Source organism: Xiphophorus maculatus, chromosome 5 (genome assembly GCF_002775205.1).
Source record: "Xiphophorus maculatus strain JP 163 A chromosome 5, X_maculatus-5.0-male, whole genome shotgun sequence".
Lineage (NCBI taxonomy): Eukaryota > Metazoa > Chordata > Actinopteri > Cyprinodontiformes > Poeciliidae > Xiphophorus > Xiphophorus maculatus.
Window position 1 is genome coordinate 15,077,767 of NC_036447.1, and position 15,763 is coordinate 15,093,529.

General features: G+C 36.2%; 1 protein-coding gene across 1 annotated transcript in view; it reads right to left on the minus strand.

The window, feature by feature from the left end:
• The window catches only part of tacr3 (tachykinin receptor 3), a 32,528-nt gene extending 26,111 nt beyond the window's left edge, over positions 1 to 6,417 (minus strand). The window contains exons 1-2 of the mRNA XM_005807189.2: positions 5,789 to 6,417; positions 582 to 770 (exon numbers count right to left, since the gene is read on the minus strand). Of these exons, the coding sequence (XP_005807246.1) occupies positions 582 to 770; positions 5,789 to 6,156 (557 nt within the window). The 5' untranslated portion in view covers positions 6,157 to 6,417. The remainder of the gene's footprint in view (positions 1 to 581; positions 771 to 5,788) is intronic.
• Between the last annotated feature and the right edge of the window lie 9,346 nt (positions 6,418 to 15,763).

Below are 15,763 nucleotides of genomic sequence, written 5' to 3' on the forward strand. Positions count from 1 at the left end.
GCATTTGCTGAGCAGCAAAGTTGATGCTTAATTGTGATGGTGGCAGCATCATGACGAGGTGTGTTTTCTATCAGTGGTAGTGGTGCATTGCAGACAGATGGCAAGATAATTAAGAAAGATGACAATCTTCAACATCACCTGAAATTATTAGCCAGATGGTTGAAACTTGGACATACAGTAAATGGACTTTCCGACGAGACAATGATTCCCACTGAACATAAAACTATCCTTCTGGTGTGGATCAAGCAAAGAAATTACCAATAAATTTAAGACTGTGCACCAAATATTTGTGTTTAATTTTAATTAATGTTGCATATTGTTCAGTCAAACCTTTGATTAAGATTGTATTTTAACATTTTCTCACAAGAAAAAGACAAATGTCAAAAACTAATAGCGTTATATGTTATCATCATATGTAATATAATTACATTCTTTCTACCAGTTTGATTAAAAAAAATATCAGGTATCCCTATGGTGGTGGCTGAGTTAAAGCCACCACCATAGCTCAAGCGGAAACCTATAAACCTCTGAAAATTACATGGAGAGAAACAAATAATCTTTCTGAAATTATATTTCCTCACATAAAGTGGTCATCTGCCATGCGAGGCCAGGCGACATAGCAGATGGTTCTGTGCGGTTGAGCTCGAGTGGTGGAGAAATAGCACAGAGGGAAAGCCAGTACCACTGCCATGCTCCAGATACTGACGATGACTCCCATGGTGACCTTTGCTGAGAGACGGGGCTTCAGTGGGTGGATGATGGCCATGTATCTGCGGAAAGAAGGTTGGCATTTTTAAAGATGGTCTTTGTGCTTGGACACACAACATAGTTAATTACTGATTAATGGATTTAATCTTACTGAACTCAATGTGTGTTAATATTCCACACACAAAATTGTGTCTTCTGGAAATAAGAAATTTGTGTGAAAATGATAATATAATAAGAAGAAGGAAATTAAAACAGAGCAGCCTGTTACGGATGTAATTTTGTAAGGTTTTGACCGGGTGGAATGACCTAATGTACCAGTTTTCACTGAGCTGTAAGGAAAAATGTTGGATCTGTTTGTTGTAGTTATTGTATGCATTGTCTGTTGTGTTGAGAAGCTACATAATTTCCATAAAAATGATTATTTCATAAGGTTTCACATGCAAGTTTATTGGGTGCAATACACCTGGAGTGTATTTTAAAACAGTGCTTTATTCTGTGCAGCACAGTGGGGAGAAGCATTGCTGCTCTGCTTTCAGGAAAATAAACGAGGCTTTCCTTTCAAAACATTACATATACTGGTGCTGCATAACTACTGCTGTATTTCTCAGTGCCTTCAACTCCATCACATCAGCCAACATTGTCTTTCAATCTTAGTTCATAAATCACCCTGCTGCAAATACTTGATTAGGGATCTAGTGTCGGGGCCAGTGTAATGTAGTTTCACACAATTGCTTGTGATTGGATGAAGCATCTTTGTTGTTGCCCCTCAGGGAGCTGCTCTGGTAACAGAGAAAAAGCCAATTTTTTTTACCTCCTCAGTGAAACTGAATTTGCAGCTCTGAAGCTTTTTGATCAGCAGTTTGAAAATCATGCAGCGTCCAAAATGGGGTTTGTGTAACTGGTAACTTTTAGAGTTTCAGTTGAAATAAAATGCAGAAACACCCAGAAGCACATACACTGATTTACACTGTTTTTAGGCTGCAGGACATTAATAAGTTATATTCACCAAGTAGAATAGCAAATATTTCTGAATTTGTAATTTGGCCAGTGGGAATGAAATATTCAAGAAGACGATGTTGTGAACCTAGAAGAAGTTACCTTGGAAGATGCTCACTCTAGCAGCTAAACATTATGCAATCAGTTAAAATCTAAGTCTTCAAGACTCAACCCTGGTTTAGATTTTCACACTGGAAAACATTGTAGTAATGGTCCCCTTTTTTATCCATATTTTCTGTACAAGCCCTGAATTGGCAAATTATTGAATATTTATTAAACTTTGAATAAGATCACTGACCAGAAATTGACCCCTTTTCCTTTGGGATAGTGGAAAAGCAATCTGGATGGACTGAAAACAGCTGCAAAGTTAGTCACTTTTAGTCATGTTTTGGTCCAATTCTAAAAAAAACGGTCTATTTAAAATCAGTGACAAATTTGATGAGATGGGTTCCTTTGCTTAAATATTATTCATCTCTCAAATTCTAGTCAAATTGTTTTGTTTACTGACATTTTTGTTGTCGAAGAAAAATAAAGGCATTTTTTAAAATAAACATTTCAGTTAAAAGGTCAAGTCGTCTTTGAAATGTTGATGCACATTTTTATTGGTTTAGCCGTTCCTGCTAAAAACAGAAATGGTTTAGTTTTAGCTTGAAATACTGATTTTCTACAATTTACTGTTTTAATTCAAATCCATTCATTGATTTCCTTGTGAGATGGAGAACTTAATTAGTAAGTGCTGTTAAAAAAATGCAATAGTTATACTTTTAGCAGGATTATTCAGTATTGCAGATCTGTACATCCAGATATGTGTGTGAAGCTCATTAATGAACATTCTGGCTGACTAGGCACAAATAAAAGAAAAACTTCACATTAGTGACACTCCACAACTAGAGATATCTTTCCCAAAGACAAAGTTTGTTATGATATCAAAACTTATGGTCATCCCTAATAATTACTTAAGGACCATGAATTTCCATTTTTACATAGTGTCATGTTAATGGTAAAACATGAATTTAACGTCAGGACCAAACTGTGCATGACTGTGAAAAAAGCAACAACATCAAAGCAGTAAGATAACAATAATAAAAGGTATTACTGATCACAAAGTGTTCATATCGGAGGAATGTTCAAAATAATGATTTTGTATTCAGATCAGGACGAACAACCTTTTGCCTCTGAGTGTTTTGTTCAACACAGAGTAGAGGAGGAGAACTTTGTATAATTTGTGAAATTTACAGAGTTAGTGTCATTGTTTTGGATAAAACTTAGCTTTGTCCAAAAATAGTTTGGGAGCATTAGCCAAAGCATAAATTCAAAGCTGTGTTGGTAAGATAGAAAGAGAAATGGTATCTGTTTGGGAAATAAATCTCATCAGAATGTGAGTCGTGTAAAAGAAACATGAGACTTAACACACAAGTGGTTCTACAAAAGAATAGATAAGAGGAATTAAGTTAATGTTTTGGAATGGCCAAGTCAAATTCTTGACCTAAATCCAGAGGAAAGGTTGTGGAGGGAACTGAAGCGGACGGTTCATATGAGTTGAAACTGTTCCGCACAGCTGAATATGAATGTGCATGACTGATTAGGTTTCACTAGAAACTTTACATTGTAATGTTTTCAATATGTATTAGTTTTATTTAATTCTATAAGTATCATCTACTTCAAACACTCATAATTAAGCCTATATTTATAAACAATTTAAGCATCACTATTTATGGAGGGAGTGCTGTTCTCAAGCCGACAGTATATGTATGTGCAATAACTTTGTTGCAATAAATAGCTGGAATACCGGCTGTAAATTCACTCTTTATGCAAAAACTTGTCTTTTGCAGCAGTCCCCATAAAAGCGCCTGCCTGCAGAGAGATTTCAGGAAGGACAAATTCACAGATGATCACGAACTGTGGCTTCTGCCATTTCAAGACATCAGAGCGGAGACAGCGCCATACCAGGGTTAAGGAAAGCATGACCGGAGGTTACATCTGCATCATGTAGGCTAGGTCATTGCAATGTTCTCTTTCTCAGTAAACAAACTGTGAGATTCAAGGGGCACTGCAGGCCAAAAATACCAATTGTAGTTGCAGTAGAGGAGCCAAAACAGGCTTTGCTCGAGGAAATACATTGTTTTGTGTCAAGGGGAAGCACTGTGCTGAGAAGACACCTCACACAACATCACAGCACGCTCAACATGCAAACTTAACAACACTGCTATTCCTTCTTTGCATCTTTTGTCTTCATCTTCGGCGAATAGATGAAGCTTTCATAGAATAGAATAGAATAGATCTTTATTGTCCCCTATAGGGGAAATTATGATAGTTTAGTAATTAAAGCCCAGCTGAAAGTGTTGAATTTCCAAATAACTGGAAACCACAGAGCAATAAGAAACAGAGAAGAAAGGATGACTGCATGTGACAGAAAACAAAAAGCTTAGAGCGTTAAAAATGGGAAATCTTTTCTAACATGCTGGCACAAACTCCCATTCACAAAGCTACTGATTCAGCCTGATTGTGGTGTAACAAAAATAAATATATTCTCAACTATTATTGTAACCATTTATTGTCTAATAAAAATCTAAAAGGTATGACATGCCTATGTATGCAGCCCACCTGACTTAAGATTTGTAAGACCACCTTCTGATATAACTTTGCTGATTTTTTTATTCATTTGTCATTGAAACAAAGCTCAAGTTCAGTGAGAGTATGTGGTGAGCATCAGCAAGCATCAAGAATTGCCACATTTTCTCAGTTGGATTTAGAGCTGGGCTTTGACTAGACCATTTTAACTAATTTCTATGATTTGAATTAAACCTTCCCACTGTAACTCTGGCTCTTAATGAGGTTTTCCTGCTTGAAGATAAACCTCTATTTATGTCTAGCATCAGGTTCTCTCCAGAGATTTCATGTATTTAGTTCCATCTACTTGACAATCAGCCAGTTTCCCTGTCCAAGTTGAAGGAAAGCCTACCGACAGTCATCACCATGTGTTGAGGCAGGAATTGTGTGCAGAGTTGGTTTTACTCCAAGCACATTATTTTGTACGAATGCCAAAGAGCAACATTTCAGTCTAATTTGACCACAGCAGTTTCTTTCACAAGTTCACTGAGTCTCTTACACCTCACAATCAAATGGCTTTGTTTCCACAATGGCTCTGTTCTTGTTACTCCTCCATAAAGGCCTTAATTGTAGAGAGCACAACTAATTGTTCTGCTGTGAACGGATTATAATCCCAAGATGTAAACCTTAATTGGCCAATCTTTCTAGGTGGACAACCATGACCTGCCCGGTCATAGCTGTGATGGTTTACATTTATACCATTCACTTTTAATTTTCAGATTACTGACCAGATCTCTATTCTATGCTTGCAATATTGATTTAAGAGCTAAACTTCCCAACAACTTGTTCCTGACCTGTCTGCTGTGGTTCTTGGTGTTTGTGATGTTGTTTCTTTAGTGATGCTCTTTAACAAACCTCTGAGGCCTTCTTGGAACAGCTGTGTTAACATGAATAATACGCAGGCGGACTCTAACTCTGTGAATTCTGAAAGCAATTTGATGGGCATGGTTTTATTTAGGGGTATTATAGTAAAGAGTTTTGCATTTCTCAGTTTTCTTTTCTTTATAGAAAAAGGTCAAACAAAAGTAATAATTTACTTAAACTTCCAATTTGCTCAACATGTTATGTTTGTCTAAACCTCAATAAAACCACTCTACGTTTGTGGTAGTAATAGGGGAAAATGTGAAAAAACAAAACAAACAAACAAAAAAACACCGAAAAAAAAAAAACATGAGAGGATGTCCTCTAGTGGAAAATAAACATCAGGGTGGCTAATGAAGAGAGCAAGAAGATAATTGGGAAGTTCAATTCAAACCGAAGTCTCGGAAAAGACATAAAAGCCGAATAAACCGCAGTTTATCTTCAAGAATTGAATACGAGAAATAATCAAGTCTAATTCAATTCAATTTTCTACCAGCCCTGGTGTAGCCCTACATAATTAAATTTAATGCAACCATACTTGCTAATATACAACATAGACTAAGAATCACTGCATTATCTGAACTATTATTAATGTTAATTTCCATAGACCCACCTGTCCACAGCTATTGCAGTCATGGAGTAGATGCTTGCAAACACAGATGTCACTGGGAAGAAGTTTTGGAATTTACAGTAGGCATCCCCGAAGTACCAGTCTCCATGGGCAGCGTAGATAAAGTTTATCAAAGTGTTAAAAGCGGCCATCGACGCGTCCGAAAAGGCCAAGTTAAGCAGAAAGTAGTTGGTCACCGTCCGCATCCGCTTATGGGCGAGAATGATCCATATCACGATGAGGTTTCCAAACACGGCCACCGCCAGCACGGAGCTGTAAGCGACCGACCAGAGAGCGATGCGCCACGGCGGCTGCACGAACTGGTTGGTGTAATTCGATGTTACATTGGATCCGTTGTATGGCGTCCCCATCCTCCTCTGCTTTTATCCGAACTCAGTTAAGATCTAATCTATCAATATATGTTGTTTTTTTTTTGTCCTTTAATCTATTTATTGAAGCGCAAAACTGGATTGGCAGAAGAGGATTTGCGCATAGGCGCCATTGCGCGCAAATTAAAGAGTCCCTATCTTCCTCGATGTCGGTCTGCAGTCGCTCTGGACAGCTCTCCAATCCGTGCGTAAACCAGCTGTGATCCGGTGCCTGTTGAATGTGGGTGTGAACACACAGCCTTCTCCGTCCGCAGCAACAGGCGAAGTGACGCACAAGTGCGCCGAACAGTGAAACAGATTGATCGATAGTTGTGTGGCTGCTGTTTCAAACTTCATGAATAACAAACAACATGAGCTGTCTGTCTCCGCAGTGTATAATCTGTCACGGAACACTGAGGTTTCTTTATCTCCAAAATGATGTTGTGACAGCAGAGTTCCAGATACAGGATATGAAATGTGGCAGCAATACTTTTTTTTCTAATACACCTTTTGAACAGTTAATTGTGGTAGAAATCCTCTAATTTATTATCACAAAGTAAATTTACACCTTATTCCTTGCTAAAGTCTTATTGATGTGAACCTTTTCACATAGTTACAGCCACAAACTAAACAATGAGTTCAGAGAAATTAACATACTTTTCAGAATCCTGGCGTTTCTCTTTGAATATCCTTTATTTATTCTTATGTAACATTCTAATTTTCTGAGACCTGAAATATGGATTCTCATTTTCTGTAATCCACAGTTATCCAAATTAAGGTTTTGAAATACACTGCTCAAAAACATAAAGGGAACACTTAAACAGGTGTTTAACACTTAAAGTGTTCCCTTTATTTTTTGAGCAGTATATTTCATGCTTTGTGTAATGAATTTATACATCAGTTTCATTTTCTGAAAAATTGTTGAACTTTTTCTTGATAGTCTATTCTTTTGAGCTGTGCTTGTATGTAGGCAAGCAAAATCCATTTCAATCATCCATGTTCAGAAGTCATCTAACTAGTAACCGGAGTCCATCTAAATGGAGTGCATAATTTCACAGAACACTGTTCAATCTATTATCCAGATATGGAAAAAGTGTGACACAGGTGGAAGAATCTAACACTGGCCAGAAGTCATGTAGTTGAAACAGCAAACATGTTGAACGTTCTCTGATCAGATGAAACCAAAAGTCATCTAAAACAACATGTGTGGAGGAAAACTGTCATACTGAACAGACCATGTTAAATGTAAACATGGTGGCAGAATCATGCTCTTTAGAAAAATTGGAAACCAGGTTCTACAATCATTTAATCAATCTTTGTGATATATTTTCATTTCATTCATGTCATTTATTTTCCTAAAGTTAGGTGTAACACAAAGGTTTAATGCTAAAGGAGACATTGAACCACGGGCCACACTAAACATGTCAAATTAAATTAACAGATGAGAACAAATTATAATTTAGATGATAAACTGTTAAAAGTGCTAGAAAATCGTACAATTATAGAAGCAGATAAACTGGAGTAGAATTGTTTAGATCAAAGTACATTCATATGTCCAAATGGTCCAGTCAAAGTCGAGACCAGAATTGAATTGAGATTCTGTTACTCTGTTGAGAATTATTGGTCACAGATGTTCTCCAGCTGATCCATCTGAGCTAGTTTTCAAAAAGGAATGGGTAAACAATTTAATCTCTAAATGAAGAAAACTGGTAGAGACATAACTAAAAATACTTTCAGGTTTAATTGTAGTAAAGGGTGATGCTATAAAGTACTGATAAATGAAGACTTAAGACATATGTGACAGCCTTCAGGTACACATTTGTAAAAAACCTTGAAAAGCATGTAATTTTCCTTCAGTTTCATAATTATGCGATACCTTGACTTGGTGTATCACACATAATTCCACAAAAATACTTCTATGGACATAAAGTGATAAAATATGAGATAGTCCAAGGGGTTTAAAGACTTTTCAAGACACTGTATTTGTATGCAACTTGCAGTATCAATTTTAGTATGGAGCCATCTTAAAAGTACAACTGATGGTGGAGCAGGAGTGAAGCCTTTTCTGCCAGGGCAGCACACATAAACAAGCTGAAGTCCCCTACAGACACCAAACTGGTCACATTAGATAAAGGCTCTTCATCCGCCTACGTAGCAACCGGAATAAATAGTGTGGGTTACCAGCATTTCTTTCCAGGCTGAATAAATTCAGTCAGTCAAGTAAAGCTTTTGACTGCAGCCCACAGGTGATTTTACTCTTTATAAGCCACATCAAGAAACATGCTTTCATTCAAAGGTGACTCGCAGTGAATGAGGATGTCAGTGAAAGTTAATTTAAAGGTAAAAAGTAAAAATAATTTACTAATAATTTTGGAAGGTAATTTTTTACTCAAATCAAACGTACATTTTCAAAAGTATTGTAGGTAAAAGTTTAATTCTAACATCATTACCTTTCTTATTTTGGTAAAAAATAAAATAAAATCCATCCATCCCAGTTTTTTTCTACTATACATTTGTCTATGAGAAAAATCCAAACTACTTTCATAGGTTTAGAATAATAATTTAATGTGACATTTTTCTTTTGACTGGTTGTAATAGCAAGATCCAAGTTGACAATTGACTTGAATCTGATTGTCAAGTTTTTTGCTCTCTTAAGCCACCTCAGGTTTTGCCCAAACTTGAAAAGGTTTTCTTCCTCCAAAGAGATGCAGGAACAACTCATCTCAGTGACATCTTTTATCTTTTCTTTTCTTTAGATCAAGGGTCTCAAACTCCAGTCCTCGAGGGCCGCTGTCATGCAGTTTTTAGATGTGCCACAGGTACAAAACACTGGAATGAAATGGCTTAATTACCTTCTCCTTGTGTAGATCAGTTCTCCCAGCCTGGCTAATTACCTAATTATTCTATTCAGGTGTGGTGCAGCAGAGGCACATCTAAGAGTTGCAGGACTGCAGCCCTTGAGGACTGGAGTTTGAGACCCCTGATCTCATTGACAGCATATGAACAAACATGTCACATGAGCAGTGGTTCACATGAGTAGTTCAGAGTAGTCAAAGAGTAGGTTGAAAACCCTTCAAATAGAAGAAATATTAATTACAAATAACAATGAGTTCATTTTAACTTTAAATAATTTACTCATTTCTCAAGTGATGATTTAATAATTTACTTGTAAGTTAACAGTGAATGAATAAAATAAACTATTCCAAACAGTGCAATTAATTTGTTTCCAAACACATGAAAAGCATTGCATCAAGCATCTATTTTGGCCTTCTGAATGCAAGTTGAATGATGTAAACTGAGAATAATGTCCATTCCTACCAGTGGTGTCTTTGAGGAAGCTTTAAGTTGAGGTTCTTTGTCTGAAGAGAGATCATTGTGAGCACAGGTGTGCCAAGTTACCTTATAGATTTGGCTGCTGAGCTTGAGAAGTGAAAGGGATAGGTGCGTTTGATTCTTCGTGAGGTGCATGCCAGTTGGGTGGAGATGGTGAAAACATTCAAAAGTGTACCATTTGCTGTTTGAACCCGACACTGATATAGAATTTGTTGAGGGAGCTAAATATTAATAATGGCCAAAAGGACCAACCTGAAAGACTTGGATTTCATCAACAAAATACCAATTAGAATATGCAAGTGCAATTACTACAATTACAAGGAGGGATTGATTGTGATTATGTCAACAAACATAGGGTGTACATATGTTTGACATACCTTTCTTTAACTGAATATAAACAAAATGTTCTTGTTTTTTTTTTTTTTTTTTCAAAATTGATTCCTACTTTGCATTGCTTTATCATCTGAGAGATGCCAGTCTTATTTTTAACAGACTTTTTGGTCAAAAATAGTTTTAAATATAAACCTGAATGTATCTGATATATTTATTTGTCTTTTTGCTGTTTAACTTGCCTCATTTCCACTCAGAAATACTGATTAAAAATTAGTCAGCCAAAAAGTTAGCAGATTGCTATACCAGTTTTATATTATTAAATTCTAACAGTTTTATTCACCAACTTTAACCTTAAATGGACTGCATCTAACACAGACTTGTATTTCATGGGGTTATCATCAGCCAGAACATTTTATTTGTTCTGCAAAACCCAGTGCTGCAGGAACAGTACGCTTCTGTGGAAATTACCTCAGTAGAAAGCTACACAAATCATCCGGGCCATTAGAATTATACATTACATTTCCTTTCTACAAGTTTAGTTTCTCTGTTTAAATCACACTTTTGAATTCCACCTACAGAACGTAACCAATTATGCTGGAGTAAAATGCAACTGCGGGAGGGCTCTGTTGCAGAAGCAAAATCTGTAATACCTATAATTTAAAGAGTCACTGAAACACATCAGATGTCGGAATGAGAGACGCTGTATGAAAAAGGCAGATGTATATTCTGATCTAGCCTGCTTGAAAGAAATAGTATTAGTTGACGTAGATTCCAGATGAATTTCATAACAGAAACTTGTAACTTTGGGGGAGTTTGTTAATGAAAACCACTGCTAGTCATAAACCAGTGCAGAAAATAAATATCACAAATAAGCAATTAGTCATATGTTTAGACGAAATGAATCCCTGCTATTTGTATGAAGTCTGGGACATGTGCTTGTGAACTGTTTGTGACAAGTTTATTATTTTTCTGAAATGTGAAATATGGCTATATAATGAAAAAGTGCCTAATAGAAATGCTGAGCCTTTATTTTCACTCCGCAGACTCAATTACTCCGATAAACAAAAACTAAATCACACGTCTCTTCTGTTTTAACCCTCAAAAGTTTGCTAGAGAACATTAATGAAAAAACAGCATTATGAAAACCAAGGAATACAAAAGACAGATCATTTATAAAGGTGTGAAGAAGTTTAAAGCAGATTTAGGTTACAAAACAATATCCCAAACTGAACCTTTCATTCTCAAAAAGTGGAAAGAATATGGGACAACTCTAAACCTACCAAGCCATGACAGTCCATATAAACTGACAGACTGGAGATTGTGAGCATTAATCAGTAACTTCATTTTGTCAAGAACTAATTTAATTGTTGGCTGCCACTTTAGCAGCTGGCCACTTAACAAACCCTACACTGTGCTATTTAAAGAACGCTTCTCAGCACTGTCAATGCAGGAGCTCCTATGAATTGCCTTTTGCTTACTTATTAAGTTTGGCAACCTTCCTAATCATACAGTTAGCCACAGCACAATCATAGACAGCCCATCATTGTCTGTTCATGTAGCTGTAACTCTGATAAGCTGAGATTGCTTCATGCTGTTTCCAGTCCCCTGCAAAGAGAGAATATATTAACAATCAGCATAATACGGCTTAAAAAGCAAATAGTGTATTACTGGTCTCTCACAGTCATTAGGCACAGTTTTTATTGTTTCTGATACAATATTTGACAGTAGGAGTCAAATATTGATCAACCCAGTGACCCAGCGGGTCACCCAGCGGGTCACTGGGTTGATTCCCAGTCTGTCCGCCTCTGTCATTGTGTCCATGGGCAAGACATTTCCCACACTTTTCCTACTGGTGTTGGTCAGAAGGGCCAACGATGAGACTTGGCAGACTTGCTTCTGTCAGACTGACCCAGGGCAGCTGTTGCTACAATCTAGTAACTTACCATTATCAGTGTGTGAATGTGTGCATGAACGGAAATGACTGGTTTCATTATAAAGCATCTTGGAGGGTCCAGAAAAGTGCTATATAAGTCTGATGACATAATAGGTAAATGTACAATGTTCACAGGGGGGGCAGAGAAAGAAGTGACAGATCAGACAAGAGGCTGGAGATAAACAAAGGAAGAAAATGAACAAAATTGTCTGACAAGGAGGAACAAAAACTGTAGCACAAGAGTTAAGCGCAAAGATAACATTTGAGTCCATTTTGTCGAAATACCTGAGATTCTACAGACCTGTACCTCCTGTAAGATAACATTTCAGTGCAGTTAATGAGTAAGTATTCAGCTGTTTTGTTGTGTGTAAACCTTGATTGAAAAGGACCAGGAGATTGTAAAATCACAAAGAGGGGAACTTCATGTGCCATGGACCAGTAGGTCTCCATAGCGACGGGGCATTGAAAAAGTTGGTGCAGAGAATTTGGGGAAGTAGGTGTGCGTGGTCTAACAGAAAACTTTTTCATGTTTTAAAATGAAATGCTATTTGCTTATCCTTCTCAATGAATAATCAAAGTTGGTAACACTTTCTTTGACGGCTTGTGAATAAGACTGTCATGACACCTGTCATGAACATGAGTAAGTCTCCATGAATATTTATAATTGTTGTCATAAAGTGCCATTTGGTAAATCATGACACTTTTGATACAAAGTTGACATTATTCAAAATGTCTTCATTATGACAACTTGACAGAAAAGATTATGTAGCTTTATGTTATTAAAGCTAAAGTTTAATCAATAATACTTTTATAACAAATTTATGTCAGATCATGATTTCTTGGTTAATGTCAAGTTGTCATAACAAAGACATTTTGAATAAAGTCAACTTTTTTGATTTTGATTTTTGTTTGGAGTAAATAAATAATCTACAAACAACTTCATCATCTTTTAAATTATCTAAATATATTGCAAAAGAATAACAAATAGTATAAAACCAATCATAAGTGGTGCAAAACAATAACAAAAAATTATTTTAAAAGAAAATCCACCCTTTTTAATAGAACCAACAAAGTTAAATATTTGTTTGAGGCTTCCTGCCAAATCCTTGCCTGGCCATTGCTTTGCTAATGTGCACTGCTTGGAAAAGATATGATTCCCATAAGCTAATTCTAATTGAATAATTAGCTTCCAAGCCCCAGTTCAGAATGTGCCTTTGGCATTTCTCTCGGAGCACATTTCTTGCGAGACTATCAGAGCAGTAGATTTGACACTTCAGTCACATCCCTGTTGTCAGCTTTCGTCGGGTCTGCTTTAGTGCTCTGCCACAACTCGGGTCAGCGCTCAAGGCTATTTGCTTTGATTAACTAAAAATGCAACCAGGAATGGCAGTTTATTTGCTAAAGGAAGAATAATGGACCTCCATTATTTCCTAATTATTCGTTAACTGGTATAAAAAATATGCTTTTCTTGAAGAATATCAGATGCGAGCTTCATTTTGCAGTTGTTTAAGTGGGAATTTGTATAGGTTATAGTGACTATTGATCAACAGCAGACTGACAGACAAAAATCAATGGGATGATGGCAGAGGACATAGTGGCACAGAACAATAATTTCAACACAAACTCTAAAGAAATTGCACAGCAAAGAATTGAGTGCACAATTGGCTTCCTGCAAACCGTGAAATAAATGCACTTAAAAGCATTTGCTTTAGGCCTTAATACTTGTTTTCTTTAAAGCATATTTTCTGGATGAATTGCAGTAACACAGTTGGCTTAAGCACTATTGATTTTTAAGGGGTCATGTGAAGTGGATTTCAGGTGACACATTTTGTTTAATAAAACTCCTATAGCATTTAATCTTGTTTAAAAGTTTAACTATCTTCTTTATATCATCACTACTTTTTATGAAAACTGAATCTTAAAGCTTAAACAGCTTGATGTGCTGTTTGTAAACCCACAGTGATTTAAACAAGCAGGTAGACTGGAAGTGGACAGGGAAGTGTTTTTAGATCAACACTAAGTGGGGATTTTATTTTCTAAAACATTTGCTTCAGTATCAGTGAAAGTGGGTGATAGTGGTTCAGGATAAGGCTTTATTAGTTAACTAAAATAAGATACAATTTAGAAGTCAGAGTTATTGTTTCTCTTTTTTTGTTTCTCATTTCCTTTAAATTTGCCTTCTTGGGCACAACTTTTCTGTCACACTGCTTGTGTTTGAAACATCTCTGTGGTCTTGGGGCTTATTGTAAAATAAACCTCGTAGACTCAAGGATGTTAAAGTCTCAGTACTGAAACATAATAAGCTGATTTTTCACCATGACGAGAGTTGAGTGAACAAATGAAATGTGACTATTTTGAAGAAATCTTCAAATGTTTAGACTCCTGCAAATATCTAATTGAAGGAGATTTTCCCGATATGCTGCACAAAAACTGCTGCAATTGTGCCAGCTGAAGTATCTAACAGTAATCCTTTTGTGAGTGCCTCCTCTGTAATTACAACAGTGCTTGTATGAGTCACTTCAAAGATTGTGTACACACTGATAACAACTGCCTTAATGAGTAACTTGTTCAGGACTAAGCTAAATGGTTGCTTTCATTTTGTCAAAGCTATATAGTGTGTATCTCTCTCTCTCTGTGTGTGTGTGTGTGAGATGGAGCCTTTATTGGTGAGAGACACAAAGAACAATTGATCACCTCCTTCTTATGCTTCACATGGATGTTGAAAGGTGTAAATAAGTGTGTGCCATTAACATTTTTTTAAAATATGAGACTAATCCTATAGTTTTGAACAACATGTAGAAAATATCTGCATGTAGAGGATCTATGTTTTGATTTTATAGTTATTTATTAAACCTTAGATGAGAAGATTTAAAGAAGTTGGACATTAACATGCATAAACATACAGTACATGCATGCATCAAGCAGCTCACACAATGAACTAGAGTAATTTGGTGTAAATTAAAAGTAACTAGAAAAGTTACATTTACAAAATATTACATTCATCAATCACGTATACTTTGCTAAGATGAGGTTGGACCTCTTTTCAGACCCTTCTTTGTAACTCCAAGGGATCGTAAAAAAAAAAAAAAAAATCATTGTAAATCATTGAATTTGACCAGACCTTCCATCATCAACAACCATGCTCCACTTAAACTCACCTGGATCCCATTATTCTCCATCGTGATGCTCAGTTTAAGTTCAGTTAAAGCTTCTTCAGAAAATAAAGTGCTGGTGGGTTTTCATCTCCATGCCCTGCCATATTGTCTAAGGTTTTAAGCAGTTTTTGAAGTTATTTTGCTGTAGAAAGGACCCGCCTACCTGATACAGAAAATGTTCACATTCCATATTACTACATTGGGAAAAGATAACGTGCTGGTATGATAACCACAGTGTAAATGGGACACAATTATTTCTCTTTTCACTCCAAAACGTCAGCATTTTTGACTTGAAAAAATAATCAACTGTAAGATTGATGCTGAATGTTTCAAATAAAATCTTTTTTATTTATTTATTTTTTTTAGTGTTAGTGTTGTGGTGCATTAGTCACACTCGCTGGTTGTGACCTGCCAGTACAAGCCATGTTCACAACAGTTCTCACAGGAGCATCAGAGAATAATCACATAATTAGATGCAGACGTTGTCAACAGATTCCTATTTACACATGCATCAGAGAGCAGTGGACTTTCAGTGCATGAGACAAGTTCCCGCAGGTTTTCTGGACAGCTTATGAATAAGTGATTTCACAGGAGTTGTGCTGATATACATTCATGTGGTGCATTTATGAATCGTGACAAAAATGTTTGAGAAAATGTAAATATAGCAATGTTCATATCTGTATATTCTGGAAAATATCCTAGAGCTGATATATGTAAATCAGACCTTACCCATCATTAAATTGATAGAAAAACAACACAATTTAACCATTTGGTACCAACTTCTACTTAGAATAGATATGTAGGGTTTGTCTAATTTCCTGTTAATGGATGAGTGAGGATAATATTTGTTTCAATG